The following is a 25103-nucleotide window of genomic DNA, read 5'->3' as shown; positions in this document are numbered from 1 at the left end:
AGGGTAAAATTAATAATATTTAATTAAGCGATGTTATTTATTGTGCTTTATTCTCTCATAATAAATATATATTATCAATTACATATTATTGTTTCCTGATATTTTTTCTATCACGAGGCGACCTCATTTAAAAGACTATAAAATATCTATAAGATAAATATGGTTCAATGAAGTTCAAAGTTTAACAAGCAATAAAAACGTAGCGGTTATCAAGAATGTACATTTTGAAACATCGTAATCAATTTTTATTTAGGAATTATGTCAAGAAACAGCTCTACTGCTAAGATAATAAATAATGTCAAAAAACATGGCAATGATAAGTTACGTATTTGGCACGTGCTGCCTTTACCAATAATATTATATGAATTGATATTCTTATCAGCTCTTATTTTAAGAATTATATCGTATTTTTAACTTACCAAAACAAAGGCGGTGGTATGGGTTACGCTTATCTAGCTTTACATCACTTCACTTATCATAAAAATCGATTTTTCTCTTTACCAAATTCTTTATGAAAATTAATAATGGTAAAACCCTAAAACACATAGTAATCACATTATTATGTATTTTAACAGGTAAATAAAAACTCATAATGAGCTTTTCTTTGCCTGCTTGGCATGTATTAAAGAATATTACTTTGCTATTACTCTATCACAATTGAAATATAATAATAATACTAACATAACCTGACCCTTAGGCATGATCAATTGAGGTTAGGATTAAAGTAACAAAATTCTATTCGAGAACGATGTCCAAATAAAATTTCAGGCACGAGCGGACGGTAACATTACGCTTAAGTTCTTGTACGTGTACGTTTAAAGCTAAGTGTCTTAAAGTAGTTATATTATAAAATATTTATTGAAACGATTTAAGACTAATTTATTTATTAATACCTTAAAAATTTGAAGAAGAAGTTTTTAGTAATAAACTATATTAAATACTCAAAATTACTACAATATGAAAAATTAAGTGACCGACATAGATGTTGTTAGTAAAGTCATCATCATCAGAATTGCAGGCTTCAATAAAAATGTAATAGTAATTATAAAGAAGACCATACTCTGTTGGATTGTGTAAATTCTGAGGATATATGATGAAGAAGATTTGTCAGTGAAAAGAAGGGAGTGTTAGATTGACCTACTGAAACATAATGCCGATGATACTAAAAGATCACACGAACATCATGAATACCTGTATGTTAGATATTAAAGAGAAGAAATTTATTTTCCGTAAATTTTATGTTAAAATTCATAATAATAGGCAGTGAGCAGTTTTCATATTTTACTATTGCTTAATGGTAAGATGGCTTACAGCAGGAAAAAATAATGTTTCATAGTCTAAGTCTAATTGTTCTGAATACAGAGTAAACAGTTCAAGATTAATTACAATTTCTATTTATTTATACTAATTTCCATTAATTAAACGAGAGAGAAAAATAAAGACGATTTCACACCACCGGCACCGATAAAATTTTCTTGACGTATAACATAATTATAATCTAAAATAACATAAGTATAATGCTTGGAGAAACAGTAGCGAGTTCAATTACATTGAAATGGATACAGTCTTGCGGTTGCTCAGTAACCAACTGCGATCCTGACTTTGTAATTTAAAGACTATTTGTATTCGAAATTTAACTTTAGATTTGAAAAAGTGGAAAAGTAACTTAAATTGTTTTTTTTAAATACAATACTTATATGACTTAGTTGCAACTAAAACCTCATATTACGTATATTTGTTCTCTAAAAATTTTAAAAGATTCAAACCTCTTTAAAGTGACACTTCTAAAGCTTGCGTGATGCAGTTTTAGATTGGAACGTTTAGAAAAAAGAGAGATCTTTTATGAACTGAAACAATATTGTTTAACAAAACTTTCAACAATTTTAAACGTAACATTGAAGCCATTGTGTCACAGAACGCGGCGATTATGGATATCAAATCCATTAAAAAAAATCTGACTTAAAACAACCGATAAGAAGACAAAACGCGGCGTTAAGTTCCGCCACTCAACCGACAATGTCTCGAAAGTTGGGAACTAAGTATTTTAACACTAGGTTGCCTCTGCCTTCCTTCTAAACGTAGATTAAATTCTCAAGTCTGCATTAACCCCTATACGTGACGATGTCGAGGAAAACTTCAATGGTTTTACATTGATCATCTAAGCAACAAATTGTGCCCTACAAATGCCTTGCGTACATTTCCTTAGTATCTTTCGCGGAAGTAACTTATTATGAGAAAATTGATCTCATATTCATTTGCAACTGCAGATCTAATCAAAACAATACAATAAAACATAAATAATAAAACTGATTAAATTCCATATATCGCTCTTTTATTTAATAAAAGAATTAATATCATAAACAGAAGTAAATTGTGAAAGCGAAATCAACGGAAAGCAACGGAATGTCTTAACACTAGGTTCCCAGGTTCCCTTTGTCTGCTGCTATGTGCGGGATAGAGCATGAAGGTAAAAAATGCTACATTTTCCTTAAATTAAACAATAAATGTTATATGCTCTCAACAGTTAAATATTAAACTGTAATATAAAAATGTTTATTTTTCTAAGAAAACTATATTATTGACAAAGTTAACTAGGACTAGTAGGAAATATGACACGTTCTAAGGGCGGTAGGTAGCTCTGACCACAGCTACAGGATGTTACATAAAAACGATTAACGTTTAGTAATATGAAGTACCTAATAGGATCAATAACTGATCTGTCTAAACTGGATTCATTTTTTTAATTCAGTAGTTACTGAAGGTTACCGCATTCAACCAGATGAAATTTTCAGATTTGTAATTTGAGTATATTGCAATAATTATATTGAATTTAAATAAAATATAAAAACTAAAAATTTATTATCTAAAACCGACAGGATTATTTTAATAAGAGAAAGATAAACTGTTATCTACAAATTATCTCTTGATTAAAGATTATGTTTACATAAATTTTACTACAGCAAATTATTCAAGTTAAGCAATACTATAATAGTATTTGCCAATAATTGGCAGTACATACTTGATGGGTGACTGTTTTTATTATGAAACTAGCGGCCCACTCGCGGCTACGCCCGCATCCTACTTATACAGGGTAGACATTCGTCAAGTAAATCGTAAATACGTTTATTTTTAGGGTTTCATATTTTTTAAGGAAAAAAGTTATCCCTATAAGATTACTGTATCAAGTGCGTCCGTCTGTCTGTCTGTCAATACAAAATACAAATTATAAAACGACTAGGGGACGCGCGCAGCTTCGCTTGCTTATTGCTTAGGGGTGAATTCTAATAAACTTTGAAACACGTGTTCAATAAAATATTTTTAAGAGTCTCAATTTCAAATTTTATAAAAATCAGTGGCGATTTAAAGATTTTTCTATATAAACTTTCAACCCCTTATTTACACCCCTAGGGGATGAATTAAAATAAACCACAAGGTGAATTCTAGAAATCCATGAAACACATGTTCAATTAAATATTTTAAGAGTCTAAATATCAAATTTTATAAAAATCGGTGGCGATTTAAGAATTTTTCCATACAAACTTTCAACCCCTTATTTGCACCCTTAGGGGGTGAATTCTAGAAAACCATGAAACATATGTTTAATTATATACGTTTAAGAGTCTGAATTTCAAATTTTATAAAAATTGGTGACGATTTCAAAAAAACCTATACAAACTTTCAACCCCTTATTTGCACCCTTAGGGGGAGAATTCTAGAAAATGATGAAACACGTGTTCAATTAAATACTTTTAAAAATCTAAATTTCAAATTTTATAAAAATCGGTGCCAATTTAAAAATTTTTCCATACAAACTTTGAACCCCTATTTCACCCCTTTAGGGTTGAAATTTTTCAAAATCCCTTCTTAGTGGATGTCCAGATTACGAAAGTAAACTTTTGTCCAAATTTCACGTTTCTACGCACAGCGGTTACGGCTGTGCGTGCGTCTTACCTCAGTCAGTGAGGACAAGTCCTTTTATATATATAGACTAGCGGACGCGCGCAGCTTCGCTTGCGTATTTAAGGGTGAATTTTAACAACCCATGAAACATGTCTTCAATGAAATATTTTTAAGAGTCTAAATTTCAAATTTTATAAAAATCGGTGGCGATTTAAAGAACTTTCCATACAAACTTTCATCCCCTTATTTACACCCTTAGGGGGTGAATTCTAGAAAACCAGGAAACACATGTTCAATTAAATATTTTTAAGAATCTAAATTTAAAATTTTATAATAATCGGTGGCGTTTTAAAGATTTTTCCATACAAACTTTCAACCCCTTATTTGCACCCTTAGAGGGAGAATTCTAGAAAACGATGAAACACGTGTTCAATTAAATACTTTTAAAAATCTAAATTTCAAATTTTATAAAAATCGGTGCCGATTTAAATTTTTTTCCATACAAACTTTCAACCCCTGTCTCACCCCTTTGGGGTTAAAATTTTTCAAAATCCCTTCTTAGTGGATGTCCAGATTACGAAAGTAAACATCTGTCCAAATTTCACGTTTCTACGCACAGCGGTTACGGCTGTGCGTGCGTCTTACCTCAGTCAGTGAGGACAAGTCCTTATATATATATAGATAATTTGAGTAAACTTGCTTTTAAAATTATTTTATCAATATTTTTAGAATGGAACAACCTAGTGTGAACTTTGAGTTACAGGGTAATATGTGCTATCAAACAAAACAAGAATCACCAAGATCTATTCATGAGAAGACTTTCAGATCCTGGGTACATACAAAAAAAATATGGTCAAATTCATGACCTCCCCCTTTTGAAGTACATGTCAAGTCTTAAAAGGGAAGGGAAAGGGAAATATGAACGGAGATTTATATACTAACTTTGTAACGATTAACAATTAACAAAAGTATATGATTTATTAATATTAATTGTGATGTGAAACTTGAAAGATGGATTTTTAGACAGTTTATGAAAGAGGATCTCCCGTCCGCCATGAGTCGGCCCATCTGTTTATAGCCTTGTCTTTCAAACTTGAAACTTAAAAACACCTAATTATTATATTTATAGCTATCAGAAAACACTAGTGTCTATTAATAAAGATCTATTTTAGAATTCATCGCATCAGGTTGATAAATAAAGGCGTATATTTAGAATATTATGTTAAACAGCACTAGCAACACTATAGAATTGTTCTATTTGCTATTGCATAACTTTTATTTTGGGACCTATAAGCAATATATTATTCTCATTTCAGTTATAGCTAATAATGAATGACGCATTTATTTGTAAATTATATATGGTCAAATATATTTACTTATCCTATCCTATATCCTATCCTATATCTTATAAAACAAAGTCGCTTTTTGTGTCTGTCTAAACTTTCTAACTCTTCTTCTTCTAAACCACCCAACGGATTTGGATGCGGTTTTCACCATTAGGTCGAGTATTTCTCAGGGAAGGTTTATATATAGTTTATTATTTGTACATTCTTATGTAAATTAACATAAATACGATAAATGTGTATAAAGTCCTACCCGCTGAGACACTTTGGCGCATGCGCTGCTTTAATGGTAAATACTACATGAAAAAATGTACTGGAGTATTGTTCCTCTTAATAAGATCTACAAAAAAGTCCGCGATGGCATATTCGTATCTTTTAAGAATAACGTGTAGTGATCATATTTCTGTCTAAAAATAGTAATTTCAATATATTTTTTATTGTGAGGGATATTTCTCCATAATGGTATTAATCCTTATCCTTTAAAATACTTTATTAAATTTCTACGTTAAACGAAGATAAAATTTGCTTTTTAAACTATTTCGAAATTGCGAATAGTTTTAGAGAAAAACGCATTTAATTATTGACACATCACGCCGTTCACAGATCAACTGTATCGAGTCAAGTTTCACTTATCCCTTACTCTCAGCATATAAATAAGTATATTAATTACGTTGGCCATTTAATGTAGATCAAAACTGTCTTTTCTGTTTTTCATTTTAATAAGTACTTTAGAAGTTGTTACAATATCAAAAAATCCTTGCTGCGAAACGCGCCTCGCGACGTTATGCTTATACAAGCGAGTCCGCCGCGCCCGCCTGCCTTACACGCATCGGTGGTTCAGTGGTAGAATGCTCGCCTGCAACGGGGGCAGCCCGGGTTCAATTCCCGGCCGATGCATTCTATTTAATTTTCGTCACAGGGAGCCACGTAGTGCTTGCTTTTCATCAGAGACAGAATACCCTCTTCAGCATTAACCACAAGCTCGAAAAAAAAACCCGCCCGCTATAGAGTCATAGCAACGAAGATTTAGATGCGTTTGCACGTATTGGATAATTGGAGTTGAATGTATTATTTCAGGGCGATATATTTGGTTTCATATTTTTTGTAGTAGTTATTAGTAGGTAGGTTTTTGTTTATAATTTCTTCCGTTTAAAAATAGTCATTTAACTATCTAAAAATAGTCATTTAAATATATTTTAATAAGTACTTGAAAAGAGTAGTTGCTACTATGATTTAAAATTACGGTACCTACTAAAAAATCCTTGGTGTGTTAAACAATTGGAAAATCCTTATTGAAACTACGAAAATGCGGGTTGCATTAGGGTTTAATTAATTTTCACATTATCTTAAGTCCTTTGCAATCATATATTATATGAATAATCCAGTAGTAAAAGCGGGCGAAGCCGCAAGGGGGTCGCTAGTATCATATAAAACAAAATCGCTTTTCGTGTCTGTCTGTTGTTTCTAACTCTTCTTCTTCTAAACCACCCAACGGATTTTGTTGCGGTTTTCACCATTAAGTCGAGTATTTTTCGTAGAAGGTTTATATATAGTTTATTATTTGTACATTCTTATGTAAATTAACATAAATACGATAAATGTGTATAAAGTCCCACCCGTTGAGACACTTTCGCGCATGCGCTGCTTTAATGGTAAGTACTACATGAAAAAAATGTACTGGAGTATTGTTCCTTTTAATATGATCTACAAAAAAGTCCGCGACGGCATATTCATATCTTTTAAGAATAACGTGTAGTGATCATTTTTCTGTCTAAAAATAATAATTTCAATATATTTTTTATTGTGAGGGATATTTTTCCATAATGGTATTAATCCTTATCCTTTAAAATACTTTATTAATTTTCTACGTTAAACGAAGATAAAACTTCCTTTTTACAATATTTCGAAATTGCGAATAGTTTTACAGAAAAACGCATTTAATTGTTGACACATCCCGCCGTTGACACATCAGCTGTATGTTACTCAAGTTTCACTTATACCTAGCTCTCAGCATATAAATAAGTATATTAGTTACGTTGGCCATTTCATGTAGGCCAAAACTGTCTTTTACATTTTTTTACATTTTAATAAGTACTGTAGAAGTTACAATATCAAAAAATCCTTGCTGCGAAACGGCTCGCCACTCGCCATGCGTCCGCCGCGCCCGCCTGCCTTACACGCATCGGTGGTTCAGTGGTAGAATGCTCGCCTGCCACGCGGGCGGCCCGGGTTCGATTCCCGGCCGATGCATTCTATTTAATTTTCCTCACAGGCAGCCACGTAGTGCTTGCTTTTCATCAGGGACAGAATACCCTCTTCAGCATTAACCACAAGCTCGAAAAAAAAAAACCTTAGATGCGATTGCACGTATTGGATAATTGGAGTTGAATTTATTATTTCAGCGCGATATATTTGGTTTCATATTTTTTGTTGAAGTTAGTAGTAGGTAGGTTTTTGTTTATATGTTTCTTCCTTTTAAAAATAGTCATTTAACTATCTAAAAATAGTCATTTAAATATATTTTAATAAGTTCTTGAAAAGATTATTAGCACAGATTTAAAATAACGGTACCTACTAAAAAATCCTTGCTGTGTAAAACAATTGGAAAATCCTTATTGGAACTACGAAAATGCGGGTTGCGTTAGGGTTTAATTAATTTTCACATTATCTTAAGTGCTTTGCAAACATACATTATATGAATAATCCAGTAGTAAAAGCGGGCGAAGCCGCAAGGGGGTCGCTAGTATCTTATAAAACAAAGTCGCTTTTCGTGTCTGTCTGTTGTTTCTAACTCTTCTTCTTCTAAACCACCCAACGGATTTTGATGTGGTTTTCACCATTAGGTCGAGTATTTTTCGTAGAAGGTTTATATATAGTTTATTATTTGTACATTCTTATGTAAATTAACATAAATACGATAAATGTGTATAAAGTTCTACCCGTTGAGACACTTTCGCGCATGCGCTGCTTTAATGGTAAGTACTACATGAAAATAATGTACTGGAGTATTGTGCCTCTTAATAAGATCTACAAAAAAGTGCGCGAGAGCATATTCGTATCTTTTAAGAATAACGTGTAGTGATCATATTTCTGTCTAAAAATAATAATTTCAATATAATTTTTATTGTGAGCGATATTTTTCCATAATTGTATTAATCCTTATCCTTTAAAATATTTTATTAATTTTCTACGTTAAACGAAGTTAAAATTTGCTTTTTACACTATTTTGAAACTGCGAATAGTTTTTGAGAAAAACTCATTTAATTGTTGACACATCACTCCGTTCACACACCAACTGTATCGCGGGCGGCCCGGATTCGATTCCCGGCCCATGCATTCTATTTAATTTTCCTCACAGGCAGCCACGTAGTGCTTACTTTTCATCAGGGACAGAATACCCTCTTCAGCATTAACCACAAGCTCGAAAAAAAGAAACCCGCCTGCCTTTATAGCAACGAAGATGTAGATGCGTTTGCACGTATTGGATAATTGAAGTTGAATGTATTATTTCAGCGCGATATATTTGGTTTTATATTTTTTGTAGTAGTTATTAGTAGGTAGACTTTTGTTTATAATTTCTTCCGTTTAAAAATAGTCATTTAACTATCTTAGAAGTACTTATTAAAATTTTAAATTTTCAAGTACTTATTAAAATATATTTAAATGACTACATTTAAATATATTTTAATAAGTACTTGAAAAGATTAGTAGCACAGATTTAAAATTACGGTATCTACTAAAAAATCGTTGCTGTGTAAAACAATTGGAAAATCCTTATTGTAAATACGAAAATGCAGGTTGCATTAGGGTTTAATTAATTTTCACATTATCTTAAGTGCAAACATACATTATATGAATAATACAGTAGTTAAAGCGGGCGAAGCCGCAAGGGGGTCGCTAGTATGTTATAATTATGTGAATTGCTAAAAGTTGCTCATTTGACTGTTGATCCAAACATTAATAAATAGACAGTTTGATTAAGCCATATTCATTCGAATTAAATAAATAGAACGTGACGCTTCTTATTGACGTGACGTTTTATTATTTTCCATATACAAACCACTACTGAACAATTATCTTTTTTTTTTTTTCAAATAAATGGTCGATGTGTTGTTACAAAGATTATTAAAAACTACACTACAAAAGAACCAAATTAGTTTCCTTTGTCACTCTTAACAAAATATAAAACAGAGTAAGTAGTGAGTGTCTATTCTCCGCTCTCCGCTCGAATTGCGTATTCAATTTAGGTCTCAGAAGCGACTGACGTTGCCCCAGGGACAGCGTCAGTCGCTTGGCCTCGTCCATGGCCTCAATTTAATAGTTGGTAAGTAAAAATTAAGCTGACTATTTTCTGCTTGCTTGGTAAGTTTCTTCACGCGATAAATTGTGTATATATATAATTTTGACAGATATTTTTAAATAACTATTTTTTGTCGCTGCCTTGTGTCATAGAAGTAACTACGAGTGACAAATTAATTAAAGTGAATTAAATTATATACTTTTATTTATCCACTAGTGGACCCGGACGCGGCTACGCTTGCTTGAACTATAAGAATATTTTCGCGTCGCTCATACTCATACTGTGCCGCCCGAAGGCTAGGTCATATCGAATCAGTGACATCTCCTTAATTATTTATTAGAATGTTATACAGTAAACTATAATTTTAATCTAGGTAATAAAATGCTAAAAGTGACTATTATATTTATTTTCATAAGGATGAATATCAAAATATAAGTTCATTTTGGGTGACGTTTTCTTAAAACAACAAAAAAACTTAGCAAACCGTTGCTTAGCAACGACGGTTGTTATTAACATGGCAGAATAAATTGCATGTCAAATTAGAGAGTATTTTAATATATTAGTGTATATGTGTAATGTAATGTTATATAGCATATAGCACTTCTGAAGGATGCAGCTTTCATACAAAACAAAAACAAAGTAAATCGGACCAGTAGATCCAGAGATCTTAGCGTTCAAACAAACAAACAAACAAACAAACTCTTCCGCTTTATTATATTAGTATAGATAAGCAAGGCTATTAAATTTAGAATAAGAAAGTCTCAAGAATAATTTTTAATTGTTTCTAAACTAAATTGCATCAGTACGTATACCAGAAATTATGACAATATAAAGAACGACGTGTCAGGTGATTTCTGCACGTTGAGAGAATGAGTGACGAAAGAATGACAAATGGATTTATAAATTTAGAGTGAGTGACATGAGAGGCAGAGGGAGATCTCGGTTGACCTCGAAAATAGAGTATCTTTGATACTGGATCACATAAAAATATGAGGATACCTGGAGGTACAGAGGTTGATGAGAGAGGACGAGGAGAACGAAGGAGGTATACTTACCTACATAACTAGGAATGAAGCGTGAAGCTAAAAAAATATTACTATCATGTCATAAGAAATATATATGTATCTATATATATGCATATAATAATCATAACATTTTCAAAAGTGTTTTTTTTACAAAACTGTCTTAAAAAAAGATAACCGGTTCCTGCTAATTACATAATTGTTTAATGGAAGTACTTATATTGCGTAAACCCACGCATTATTTTTATGAATGAAAATAATTAAAACCGCTTTTGAACCGTTTGTTCGTGTGTCGTACAAACTGTCGCAGTCGTAGCTTGGAAGCGATCGTGCTCCCATATTATAATATCGATCTCAATTAAGTAAATCTTTGAGAAGAAAAACGCTTAGTTTGTTTAGTTAGTCGTAAGTCATCGCGCGGTGTGAATGGGACTTGCTTTTATCATATTGTTATTGTACGTTTGGAAAATCCGTTCATACTGTTTACAAACCGATGCGAGGATTCACAGATTGTATAATCCCTATACTAACAGATATATAATTATTTACGTGTAAATTACCACCCAAGGTGTTTTATAAAAGGAAGGTAGAATTACATTTTATTCAGGCTTTCGTCTGTCGCCAGAACATTTGGTAAAATGAGTACACAAGGTAAAAGTAGTCTGAGTAGTTGTGATAGTGATGAGAAGAAATACGAACTCGTCCCACCGGAGGGCGGCTGGGGTTATTTGGTGTGCGTGGGCGTATCTGTTATATTTGTAAGTAATGTTTCTTTTTTAAATATATTTTAACTATATGTATCCAGTAAAATAATGTTTTTCTGAGAGATTTTCAATTAATAGAAAATTATTATTATAATAATTAATATAAATAAAATATATATATTAATAAATTGACCTAACAACAAAAAATATATATTTTAAACACGTACATTTTAATACGCATAAACGCATAACATGTTGCTAGTTTATGTCCTATTTTTTATATAACAATGTAAGCATGTTATAATTGAATATCACTCAATAAGCATATTACTGCACTCTGCATATGACAATATGCAAAGATATTCACGTAACTTTAGATTGTATATAAAACAAATTTTTTTTTACTATTATTTTTAAATTTTTACATATAAAGCTTTAAAAATAATAACAAATTATTATAATTATTATAAATAGAAATTATATAAAATATTTTTGTTTTAAATATATAGATTTCAGTTTTTGAATAAATTATGATTATTTATTATAATAATAAATAATCAGAATTTATTACTGATCTACTATATTCATTAATAATAATTATTATTTATTTTATTTAAATAAAAATACGTATATTTTGAATTAATAATTGAGTAAAGTGATAAATTTTTAACGTTACAATATTCTTACATTTTTTTTATTAATATCTATTAGTTATTAGACAATTATTTAAATTTATAGTAAAGAGGATATTTTTAAAATATTTTTTAAATACACGTTTCAAAGAGTTTACACTATGTCTAATCCATGGTCACAATATAAGCAGATACATTTTTTATTTTAAAAATTATATAAAAAACTACTTTTACATAAATATCTAATTTCTATCTCTTTAACAATTTTGAAACAACTGAAACATGAAAAATAATTTTAGAATATGAAGGTAAAAAAATATTTATACTCAGGTTAATAAGAAGAGCATAAAGATTTTGGTCAAATATAAACTATTTTCAATTTATTTTTCATATGTACTTAGACAAAAGACCCTGATGATAAATTGAAAGGTAATAAATATAAGGTTTGAATGCTCGATAACTAAAGCTATAGCATTTTGCCTAATTAGAATGGAAAATACCGAAAACACAATGTTTTTTTCTTTTAACCAGACAAAAGTGGTGCAATTAGCAACACTTTTTACCCTGATTGCATAGGTAAATAATGGAGCTTGTTTAAGATAAAAAAATGTCAACGAGCAAATGTAAACGCGACAGGTTGTGGGTTCGATTCCCACTGGAGGAAATCAAATTTTTAACTTTTTCATTTCCTTGCTTTGATAAAGAAACAAAGAGTTGCCTCTCATGCGGCGTTGGATTCCGCCACATAATACGCAATGCCTCCAGAGTTCGGCGGAAAGTGAAGATCGGAAGTGTCTTAATGGGAATGTAGTGTTTTAACATTAGGTGCCCAGGTTCCCACTGCCGGCCCTGCTATGTGCTAGATATATAATAAAAAATATGATTGTATTAAAATATGATAACCGGGAAAGGCTCAAGGTTAGAAAAGACGAAAGAATATACCCATATTATATTACATATATAAATATTTATATATCAGGCATTTCTAAATACCATCCTCCGTCAGCTATCAAAGAGGTCAATTCATTCAATAAAAAAACAATTTTTATTTCGTAACGATTCGTCCGGAATAGCGACCGTTTTTATTGAATGGAAATAAATGTTTTGTATTCAAAGAATGACAAATGATTTTTTGGTCTAACTTTTAAACGTAGGGGTAGGTTTTTATCAGTATTTAGTACTTTTTTACCATACAAACCAATCAAATTTAATTATTAATATTATTAAAAAAATTGTAAAATTAGAAACAGAGATATATCACTTCACATAAGTGATAATAGTTTCTACCTAATTCAAAAGAAAATTCAAAACATTTTGTATTCAACTAGACTTATGTAAGACTTTTAAATCGTCAAATGAACATAAAGGTACCACCGCCACCGGCTCGGAAGGCTATTCTGGTAAGAAGGGCCAATTATTTTTTTTAATCTAATTTTTATATTGCCTATAATTAACATATCCTGTCTCAGAATACTGTAAGTGCCGTAGTTTTTTAAGAATCAATGAAGCTTGAGTTAATATATTCTCAATTTCCGCGATGTAGTTAGTGGCGGAAGTGCTGATCGGAGCTAGGAAATAAAATGGTTCCCTCGAATGGAAATCGAATCCACGACCGCCGGGTTTACAATCAGACACCGCGCCGCTGCGTCAGGCGGCCTCACAAAAAAATTTTTCCACATGATCATAATAATGATGATATTGATGATTTTTGTGATACCATAATCACCCATACCTATATTATGAATGTATGTACATATAATTTCCGTCTCCATAACTACTAAACTATAAGTTACGACATGTACATATAATATATGGTCCGTCAGTCGCTCATTCATGTTTACGAATTCAATTTACTCCTTATACCTTATTTTAAAAGAAAATTTTATATATTTTAATAAAAATATATAAAACCAATTTTCTTCTTTGTTACAGATAGCCGGCACTGCCCATCAGCCCGTCTTTGGGTTTATATATAACGACTTCTTAAACGAACTGGGTGTTGGTACAGGCGCTGTCACAGTTGTCTACGGCGTTTTTCAAGTAACCCTCGCTATTGCCGGTAAGTGATAGTACCTGCAACAACAAATTTATTATAATATATAAAATATATTTCATAATATTTTTTCTGACATACGAATATACTATAATATATAGTAATATAATCACAGCTTATAATATAATATAATAATGAAGTGAGTGAGTGACTGAGTTGAGTTTGTTTGGTCGAACGCAATAATCTCAGGAAGTATTGGTGCTAATTTTAAAATTCTTCTTGTATTGGATAGTTAATTTATAGAGGTATGCTATATTACTTTTTTAACGTGACATTAAATTCATTAATCGTGTTGACCCACTGTACCTGGACTAAGAGAGTAGAAACTGTCTAGCGCAAATGCAGGCCCGCTCCGTCGTAGGCTAGGGAATAGGAGAAGGCAGTACGCTCATCTCCAACTCCTCTTACCCTAGAGAGTCACCAATAATACGCTAAAGACGGTGGCCCACTAAAGGGGAGTAGAAACTCACGTATAGAGAGTATGTAATCAACGTCCACGAACAAGTTAAAATTACCGTTACAAGTAGAATGTAATTTATAAAATTATTCAGTATAATAATTAATGATGTGACACACTCTGCTTAATATTTTAACGTGACTTAATTTTAATTCAGCAATTAACTGTTTTAATTTTTTTTACTTAATACATCAATCCTGCAGTTAACGTGTTTGTAGTTTCATTAATTTATTTTATAAAATTTATAGTATTATGAAGTTATTGACTACTTAATTTAGAAGAGCATTTTTAACATTGAGCCATCATGGGGCAATGGCAGAGCAGCGTCTGAATGTAAATTAGGTGCGGGTTCTATCCCCGCAAGTTGGTCTATATCTAGTTTTAACACCCTTTTTACCCAAGTAAAAATAGTACACTTTTTAGCACTTTGAATGGAATCTTTGGAATATCTTTTGAATCTTTTGGCTTTCGTCAGTTTTATAGACCTATCTATAGACACCCCACACGTATACGTTTCATGGTTAATTTTTTTTTGCTTTAATTCCATATATTTGGAATAAAGTGACCTACGGACGGGCAGACAGGCAGACACGATAAAATTATAAAGGTTCCGTTTTTGTCATTCGGCTACGGAACCCTAAAAACAGCCTTGCACATGTTTACCAGTTACCATGGAAACGTGGAGCCAGATAATTACACTAAAACCGTTTATTGTGTTATTATTTATACTTATTATATACTTTACATAAATAAAGCGTTTAAATATTGCTTATATGTTATTATGAATATTTTTTATTTGCTTAACTACATATATTATGTCTCGGAGTCGACTTGTTGACGTAAAACTTGCTTTCTCGAGTATATTATTGTATGATTTTTATTATTTACACATAGATAAAATATGTATGTATATAATAAGTTTTCTTCTGAATTACTTTATAAAGTATATATTCTTTTTTATGTAAATGGAAATAATCAAATCGAAGTCAATTTCTTCTCTATCTTTAGTGGACTTAGCAATATTGTGTATTTAGTAGTCGAATTGGTCTTTAAATATAAATAGGGGACATTTAAGAAAAAAATTTATTTTTTATCTCTTCTCATCTTGTACTCAAAAAGCAATTTTAGTTCATAATCTTAAATGATAAAGTTAACTAGAACTTTGGTGGCCGCCGCGAGTGCTAAAGGCTTGTTTATTTCGCTATACAAACTACTAAGCCATGAAATGGTTACACTGTCAAAAAATGTATAAGCTATTACAATACGTTAATTGATTACATATACCCACTGCATCTGTAGTCATGTCTCATATATAACTCTTAGTGATTATTCCCATATTAATACAGCAGTGAAACTCTAATAAAAGCTTGTAAGAAATATACATATAGTAAGTATATCATATAGCTAAAATATTATGAAATATGGTTTTAATGCCTAAGGCTTTGTTAATTTGTATAATAAATTTACGGATGACTATTAAAATTCAAATATAACATTATTAAAAAAGCCTCACTTATCATAACTGGATAACATTTCCAATAAAATATCATTATCTAATGTCATATCAGGAATAAATTACATTCGCTAATGTTTTTTTTCATATTTAAAAAACAGAAAAATACAATAGAATAATCAATACATAGAGTAAGTAAGATACATAATTGTATGGGTCGTTAGTGATTTTATTTACCTGCAGAGAAAATATGTTGGATATTTTAAATTAAAATTGGAGTTCGAATGATCGCTGATATGATGATCGCTATAGAAAACCTATTTAATACGTACATACGAGTTGTATATATTTGTTTAACTTTATTCTATGGAGTTTATAACAGTACAGAATGTGTAAATTTCTAAATGTGTTTCTTTAACTTGAAGCCGCCGACCTCTACTCTACTTTGCCTCGACAATATGAAAATATTAAATTTCCTCGAGTGGGAATCGAATCCACAACCTATCACCATTACAGTCACACGCTTGTGCCCCTGCTTCACGACTGGCCCCAATGGAGGTAATTGTGCCGATGTGCACTCAGCACGATGCCCTCCATTATTCCTTTTTGTATTAAATAATATGTCATTGTTTCAGGCTTTTCATCAAACATTGTATTGAAGAAACTGTCATTGCGACAAGTTGGACTAATTGGAGCCTTCATATACACGTTGGCTTCGTTTCTAGCTATTTTTGTTACGTCCACGACCCAACTAATCATAACCAATGGATTTCTACAGGGCTTAGGGATGGGCTTACTCATACCCGTATCTTACACTAGCTTCAACAGCTTCTTTACTAGGAAGAAAGTACTTTATTTGAGTCTTTGCAAAGCCTCAATCGGCTTGATAACAATGGTTTATCCCTTGTTCATAAAATTTACAATAACAGAATATGGTTTTCGAGGGACTTTAGCAATTCTTTGTGCCATTTCCTCGCATAGTATATTTGGCGCTCTAGTCATGCACCCAGTACAATGGCACATGGTTAAAAGAATAAAGTCGTGCGAAAAAATTGTTCGTAAGTACATTAGACAAGCTTTGGCCTATACTTAGTTCAATGGACGCGTACTTTTAACTACAGCATATGTAGACAAGTCTTATTAAGAATTGATTTTTTTTAGTTATCCCACCAACACCGGCTATCGAAGACGATCAGAATCAGTTCGATTTTATGAAGTCAAACATCACAAAACAGAACACGAAGTCTGTACAGAATTTATATTCTAAAAATATAGATAGTCAAAAGAACTCAGGGTTATTGTTTATACCAAAATTAACAGATTCCAGGAGGCTTAGTATCCCTGTAGTTCTAATTCCTAGCGATGGGAAAACAGATAGTAATTTCGATTCTAGTGATAATGTGTATATAGAGAATTTGTATAAAGCAGCATCTGTGTCGAGTTTAGGCAATTTTGGCAATATCGCTGTAGAACCAATGCCGATTGTCAAAAATAAATATGGAAAATGGTAAGTACTGTTTAATAAAGTAGTTGTTTTTCTTAAATATCTATACTAATATAATAAAGCGGAAGAGTTTGTTTGTTTGTTTGAACGCTAAGATCTCTGGATCTACTGGTCCGATTTACTTTGTTTTTGTTTTGTATGAAAGCTGCATTCTTCAGAAGTGCTATAGGCTATATAATATTACATTACACATATATACTAATAAATTAAAATACGTTCTAATTTGACATGCAATTTATTCTGCCATGTTAATAACAACCGTCGTCGCTACGCGACCGCGTTCGTTACCGCGTCATTTTGATATTCATCCTTATGAAAATAAATATAATAGTCACTTTTAGCATTTCATCTAGATTGATATTATATTTCTATAGAAATTATATTCTTATATTTCAAGCAGGCGTAGCCGCGTCCGGGTCCGCTAGTAATATTATAATGTTAAAACATATTCGCTGATGTTTATTTATAATAAATAAAAAAATTAAAAAATAACCAGCTTCACACTGTATCCCGCACACTGCAGGGTAGGCAGAAGGAACCCAGTGTTAAGACACTCTGTTCTCCACTTTCACGAAGAAATGAAAATATAAATTTACATAAATATTTAATTTCCACGAGTGGGGAATCGAACCCAAACAACCAGTCGATTTTACAGTCACACTTTCGACTGGATGTCCACTCGAGAGCAATGTATTATTTCCATTTCCCCGCTCTGGTAGCAGAAATCGCGGCGTTGAGTTACACCATAACGAAGTAAATATAATGGAATATAAATTATTATTGTTTTAGGCAAACAGTAGCCGAGTTTTTGGATTTAACGCTATTAAAAGATTTGGTTTACGATAATATCATATTTGGGATGGCGCTGACCTTTTTTGCTGATTTGACATTTTTCACACTGGAGCCATTATTTTTAGATAAAAATGGTTTGACTAAGGTAAGTGGTGCTATCTTTATTTTTATATAGATTTTATGAGCTATTTAATCAACACAACTCTACTTCCCTCATAGGCTGGTTGTTTTTTTTCTCTGCTTCAAACGTGTATTCTGCCGGCATTCGAGGTCTGTATTACAAGAAGTGGGAATCGAACCCACAAGCTTCGGGCTAACATTTCGCCACGATGGCCCCAATAAGGTCTTACTGGCTTTGTCACCATCACTAATCTTCATATTCACATATTTCTATACAATTCACTAAATAATCAAAAGTATAAAAAGATGCAATCTTTTAGTTTAATTAAGTTTTGTATAACCTGTACACAGGAACATTTATTACTTTTCTACGTATAGTTGCAATATTTGAGTTTGCTTCCTGTAGTGCTACACGTAAGGGGCTTACCTATACAAAAAAATATATATTATTCTGTTAATTGCACCGTCGTTCAATAAAAAAATGTTTTTTTTTAGAGCTGAATTATTTATAATTTTATGGCAACCCCAATCATATTTATTAATTAAATAAATACCATAACCTTTAGCCGTCTAATAAACATTTAGTTGAACCGCTTTTAGAACACGCACGAAGAGCTCTATACCGCCTGCTTAATAACCTTGCTATGGAATCGACAACCCGTTAACGTTGCCTTATATTACGCAATACCAGAAACATGACGCCCTTTTTTTAAAATTAACATTGAAATTTCATAATATAAAATATCAAATTGTTCTTAAATTAGTGATCTCAAGGGAATTTATAATAACTGTCTCAATATAGAATAAATAGAGTTGGAATATTCAACTATTGCGTAATATTATTCAATGCTTGTCAGCCGACATTATGTTTTATAATCAGATTTTGTCTTCAATAACGAAACCGTAGTCGCGCAGTGGACTCGTGAACGAGATGGTGGTGGGTTCATTGGATTTGAACTTATATGGACATGTGTATTTTCATTTGTGCGCTCTTACACAAAGATTAACACGCGATGCCTTAAATATTGGGCATTTAAAAATACAGTGATATGCGTGAAAAAGCGTGTAACTGCTTTTTTTAAAGTTATGTTTGATATAAACGTGGCACAGGAGCTTTTTTATACTTATCTAAATAGTCTAAGGTAGGTTCTATTTGCATTCATACCCAAAAATTGCAAGCTCTAAGTAGCATCTATAGCAATATTACGTATATATAGTAACTAGTCATCGCCCGGAACATTTAATTCTTAATTTCGAATTTCCAGTGTATATTTCGAATGTCCAAGTGGTATCCACTCTTTTACCTACCTACATATAAAATTTCAACTTCTTCCCATTCTTTTCCCATTCTTCAATCAATTAATTATCCTTAGGAGCCATGTTAAATGTCTATTTTTTAAAGAACTTTCGTTTTGTTAATGTATTATCTGTTTCAATGGTATACTTATACAGTATTCTATCGGGCTTCTCTTTTAGTTTTTAAGTATAGTCAGGTTATTTGTCTTTACATGCTTCTTTTATTATTTCCTTTATTATTTGAATAGAAATTGTATTTCAATCTATCCTGATAAACCTGGCAAAGGATGTACTATCAAGTTCTCTAACTATGACAGCCCATCTAATGAGACTAACCGTAACCTTGCGGTTAGACCAGTTATCAGCGTTATAGGTTTAACTGTCGTTGACACTAGATCATTCAGATCATTGACTTTAGATCAATTACACTACATCTTCCTATAGGTTCAGAATAAATAAATCTTCATACAATGGCGCAGTGACACATGCATGTGGCTGTTATGGTGGTGATTGTGGGTTCAATCCCCACTCGGAGGAATTAATTATAATTTATTAATATTTTCTTTGCTGTGTTAACAAGACAAAATCGCTGTGTTGAGTTCCACCACCCAACAAGCAATGCCTCAAAATACAGCAGAAAGTGGGAAACGGCATATCTTTACACTAGGTTCCCTCTGCCTAACTTGCTATATGCGTGATACAGCGTGAAATCTGGGAACCTAGTGTTAAGACACTCCGTTCCCTTTAACACACTTTCCGCCGAATTCTCGACGCATTGCATGTTGAGTGGCAGAATTTAACGGTGTGCTTTGTCTCGCTACCAGAGATTGAATCGAACTCACAACCAACGCGTTTACAGTCGCACGCTTGTATCCCTGCTCTACGAGGTCCTGAATTATGCATTTCTATATGTTAGTCATTAATCTATGTTATCTTATTAAAATTTTATAAAAAGAACTATTTTACATTTCATTACTTAATTAAAATAATTTTCCCATTATCACATAAAAGATAACCAACGGATTGTTGGACTAGCAACTCGAATCTTGTAATCTGCTAATTAATTGTACAATTATGTATTATGATTATTTATAGAATAATTACATATAATACAAATAGATCGTTAGAGTTATTGCTGTTGTTGAAACACCCACAATTACATAACAACAGATTACTTTGACCTATGTTTTCGATTAATTACATATGAACATATGTTGTTAAATGTTATTATTGTATGTTTTTAAATGTTTTAGAATATTACTAAGAGTTGTTTTTTTATACGGTTTTAGCCATTTAATTATATAAAAAATAATAAAGGTATATTTAGTATAAATTAGAATTCAAGATGGCCGCCGCAATAAAATTATGGGCTACATATTTCATAACCCATGCCCTTAACTTAGGTATCGATGTAAAAGGGCTTAGATAGAAAAATACAACACTGTATAATAAAAAATAATTAATTTAATTTTTTAAATGCCATGGTGTAATTTTAACTACCTTGTGATAATTATATAAGCCTATAATTATTTATATTTCTTTATTCGTTAGGCCACGTGCATATGCACGTGAGTACCATTCACTTGACTGTGTGCCTCTATGACGTCGCCGAAACATTTTGAAGAGATGAAGACTAAAAGATTGAACGACCTTGCAACTAAAAGCTTAAATAACTTAAGGCATTACCTGCCTGTAAGGCATTACCCGGTTAAATACCTATAGGAAAAAAATTGAGACCAAATGTGGCAAAGTGGCATCTGAGTGTGACACGGTTGTCGTGGATTCGATTAGGAGTTATCGCGATAATTGGAAATAATTTAAAATTAAGTTTTATTTTTGTAAATATAACTTACTAATTCTCTTATAACTCTCAAAATATCTACCGTTTTAATTACTTAGTACGATAACTTATTCTATCACGATGCTCTATATTGTGTTTAAAGTCTCTATCGTACATTTTCATAATTAAACTAAAACAGCTCGATAGCTATCTTCGGACGCATTAACGCATAAACGAATGGATGCTCTATTCATAATTTATTTTTTCATTATAAAATAGATATATAAATAGCACCAGAGCACCCTTGTCACCAGAACAAGAGATCAGCATTCTTTATAATAATTGTGTCAGTTCTTGGAAACAAAAGACGCAATAGTTTAATACATTGTTTTTAAAATTAAACTTATATTTAGAGAAACATGTGTACCTTCATATTAATTATGACATTATACATAGTTTAAAAAAATATACTTATTAATAAAGGGCAACACCGACGTTTACTATTAAAATATTAAGGTTCTAACTGTTTAATGAAGAGCCGACCTTGCCACGGCCTTTTAATAATAAAGTAGGCCTTTAGCGAGCTTACAACTTGGCTTGATACTTTAACTATGTAATTTGTTTACGTTAACATTTTTAATCTAACCTTTACTTAGAACACGGTGGAATATTTTAGATAAAATTATCTTTTGTATTACGGTATACAGTAAGTTTTTACTTATTTTTAGGGTTCCGTACCCAAAGGGTAAAACGAGATCACATTCTTCCGCCGTCCGTTCAACTTCGTTCGTCTATCCATCTGTCACCAGGCTGTATCTCATGAACCGTTAGACAGTTTAAATTTTCAGAGATAATAATATATTTCTGTTGTCATTATAATAACAAATACTAAACAATAAAATAAAGTAAATATTTAATGGGACTCCCACACAAGAAACGTAATTCTATTGCCGGTTTTTATAGATTCGTACTTCGTTGTTTTTTATTAGGATAAAGAAATATAAACATTTTATTATAAAGTTTTAATTCTACATAGTCACCAGTCATTATACACTGGGAAATTTATATGAAATCTAAATTATTGTTTCTTTTCAGTCTGAAATTGCAAACATCATAGCAATTGGAGGCGCAACAGATATGTCAGCGAGGTTATTACTCGGCGTTTCAGGACAGTTCTTTAGAATGAATAGCAGATATATGTTTTACGCTGGAGCTTTATTGGCTGCCTTGTTTAGGATAGGTAAGACATCCACATAATGTATAAATATAAGTTTCTTAATGGGAAAAAAAGGTGTTTTAACACTAGGTTCCCAGGTTCCGTCTGCGTTCCGTCTACATTATAAAAAAAAAGTTGAAATAAAGTCATTCACTATGTTATGAAAATAACTATTTATAGTAAAATTACATAATAAAATTGTAAGATAAAAGGGACTTTGAACGATAGAAAATTCTACGCAAGTAGCTTTATTTCCCTTGTCTCGCATTCCGTTCATTCTGTCACACGGCATTGGTTCATGTGAATTATACAAATAATGAGACATGTTTATTTATCACAGAAAATGCGTATAGAATATATTAATGTAAAAAGTTCCTTAATTTTAATATATACAATAATATACTGCATACATAGTATTAATTACACAGTTTACTTACATAATTTGAATATTTTCATTGTATTTCAATATTTTTAGATAATTGTTTTAATTATCTTACAATTCCCTATGACTTACATAAGTTAGGTTCACATTTCTAATTACCGTCCATACAACAACCATCACCTTGACTATGTTGCTTCAATAATCAATATCAGGGTGCATATACTTCATTAATCATCAATATGAAATAGGTGAAGCTCTGACGTAGTATCGGTTATAAATTTTTAAACAAGTAGCTTTACACTTTGTACTCGAGTTTTCCACTATCTGCCCAATTTTTGAGACATTGCACATTAAATGGCGGAACTTAACGCTGCAAACTATTAAGACAACGGAAAATTTAGCACATTTACTGCTGAAGAAGATAAATATCATTTTTCTGTACTATTTTTTTCATATCTGACGTAAAATAACAAAACACCTAACATCCCTTTAATTTACAGTATTTTCCCAATTCACAACATATCTTCCGTTGCTGATCCTAACGGGAATTCTTGGAGCGTTGCGATCGTTAGTTCACATAGCCCAGCCCATAGTTATGGCGGATCACGTGCCCATCGAGCGATATCCACCCGCTTATGGATTGTACATGCTTTTAGCTGGAGCTATCAGTTTGAGTGTTGGGCCAATGATTGGTAAGTGAATTGTATTATATTGTATGTGATTAATATTGTTAAAGTTAGTGTTTATACTCTGTTTCTATTGAACTAAGGCTAGTGAATGATTTAATAATTAGATCTTAATAATATGCTCGATGAAAGCAGTAGGCTTAAATTTTATAAATAGTGAATTTTAATATTTTTTGCTTAAAAAACACTTCAAAGTGGTTATGTTGCTTCGCATTAGATATTTTATAGTAACCAGTAACTTTCCATTTTTTTTCTGTAAAACCTTTTTAAAATTCTCCAAAAAAGTAAACAGCTGTAGGAAGACCTCCTTAAAACGATAATATTGTTTGTGGAGAATAAAGCCGGCAAAAGGCTGGCAGACAGGGCAGTAGCCGTACACTTATCAAAATTATGATAAAAGTTTTATAAATGTAGAGCATTATTTGAGTAACTTTGTAAAGAGCAGAGTAGAGAAAGTTTTAAGACTTTAGACCAACTTCTCGATTAATATTAAACAACGCGAATACACTTTCTTGTCGAGAAAAGTAAGAACAGTTCAAAATTCTTGAAATATTTCACTTAAGAATTAAAACATTGTACCTAGAACTTGTAATTCTATAATAGTATATCTTTTTTTAAATATTATTAGTTTATGATTTACTTGCAAAATTTTATGGCAAATTATAATCACATTCATCCTGAAAAAATACTTTTTCCATATATATGGGTATTAGACCTAAGAGAAGCATGTTACCCGTTTTAAAGTCATGTTGATGACGACAATGATGTTACTCAGCTATTATACAAGTTAAAATTGTTTGTATAAATCGGAAGTATAAAACCCAATGTATAACATTAATTGATAATACAAGAAAAATTATAATACTAAATAAAAAGAAATGTTACTAAATACAACCATAATTATCTGATTCCTTATCATAAAATACGACATATCTATTAGCATTTGCTTCTTATCCTCAAAATATTCTATTCTCCAAATTATATTTTATCTTTTTAACAGGTTTCCTAAGAGATTATACGGGCAGCTACATCATTGCGTTTGTTCTGCTGGCTGTTTGCAATATGTGCTGTGTGGTCCCGTGGACAGTGGAGGCCATTATTACGTTCGTTAAACGAAGAAAGGATTGTGCTCAAAGATGATGTAAATTATGTTAATAATCGAGATTTAATATAAAATATATTTATTAATAGTCTTAGACAATATTTTTATCAATCCAAGCTAATTCATTGTGTCGTCCAAAGAAATGTTAAATATTATAATATGCAAAGTGAAAGTTAATCTATGTTGAATTCGTTAGTTTACTTAATGAGGATCGTACAAAACAAATAAAATACCGAGACTTGTTTTTTTGTTGTTTTTATAAAACATTATAATTTTATTTTGTACTTAAGAATTAGAACAGCGACAATTTGGAAAACTATTTCTATAAAATGTATTTTTATTTCCGCTCTACAATACGGCG

The 25103-nt window shown here is 31.5% G+C and overlaps 2 protein-coding genes and 1 non-coding gene across 8 annotated transcripts in view; 2 read left to right on the top strand and 1 right to left on the bottom strand.

Moving 5' to 3' along the window:
• kcc (solute carrier family 12 member kcc) overlaps positions 1-25103 on the bottom strand; it is a 257609-nt gene that overhangs the window by 147566 nt on the left and 84940 nt on the right. The gene's annotated exons all lie outside the window — the stretch shown is intronic.
• On the top strand, positions 6070-6140 carry TRNAC-GCA (transfer RNA cysteine (anticodon GCA)). The gene has a single exon. It is a non-coding gene; the product is annotated as a tRNA-Cys (tRNA).
• LOC146535484 (monocarboxylate transporter 9-like) lies at positions 10875-24832 on the top strand. Its single transcript, XM_085191566.1, has 8 exons — positions 10875-11323; positions 13834-13960; positions 16500-16922; positions 17026-17371; positions 18158-18305; positions 22452-22596; positions 23455-23646; positions 24641-24832. Exons 1-8 carry the CDS (start codon positions 11204-11206, stop codon positions 24778-24780), a joined length of 1641 nt encoding a protein of 546 aa, XP_085047692.1. The 5' UTR covers positions 10875-11203; the 3' UTR covers positions 24781-24832.

This window comes from Heliconius melpomene, chromosome 10, assembly GCF_056956725.1.
Source record: "Heliconius melpomene rosina isolate 202511_hmr_F chromosome 10, ASM5695672v1, whole genome shotgun sequence".
NCBI classification, from domain to species: Eukaryota; Metazoa; Arthropoda; class Insecta; order Lepidoptera; family Nymphalidae; genus Heliconius; species Heliconius melpomene.
The sequence above is the reverse complement of the archived record's forward strand: the minus strand, read 5'-3'. Positions and strand labels throughout refer to the sequence as shown.

Coding starts and splice junctions, on each gene's coding strand:
- LOC146535484 (XM_085191566.1), top strand. CDS start 11,204: ATGAGTACACAAGGTAAAAGTAGTCTGAGTAGTTGTGATAGTGATGAG. Junction 17,372..18,157: donor AAAAATAAATATGGAAAATG/GTAAGTACTGTT, acceptor TTATTGTTTTAG/GCAAACAGTAGCCGAGTTTT. Junction 18,306..22,451: donor ATAAAAATGGTTTGACTAAG/GTAAGTGGTGCT, acceptor GTTTCTTTTCAG/TCTGAAATTGCAAACATCAT.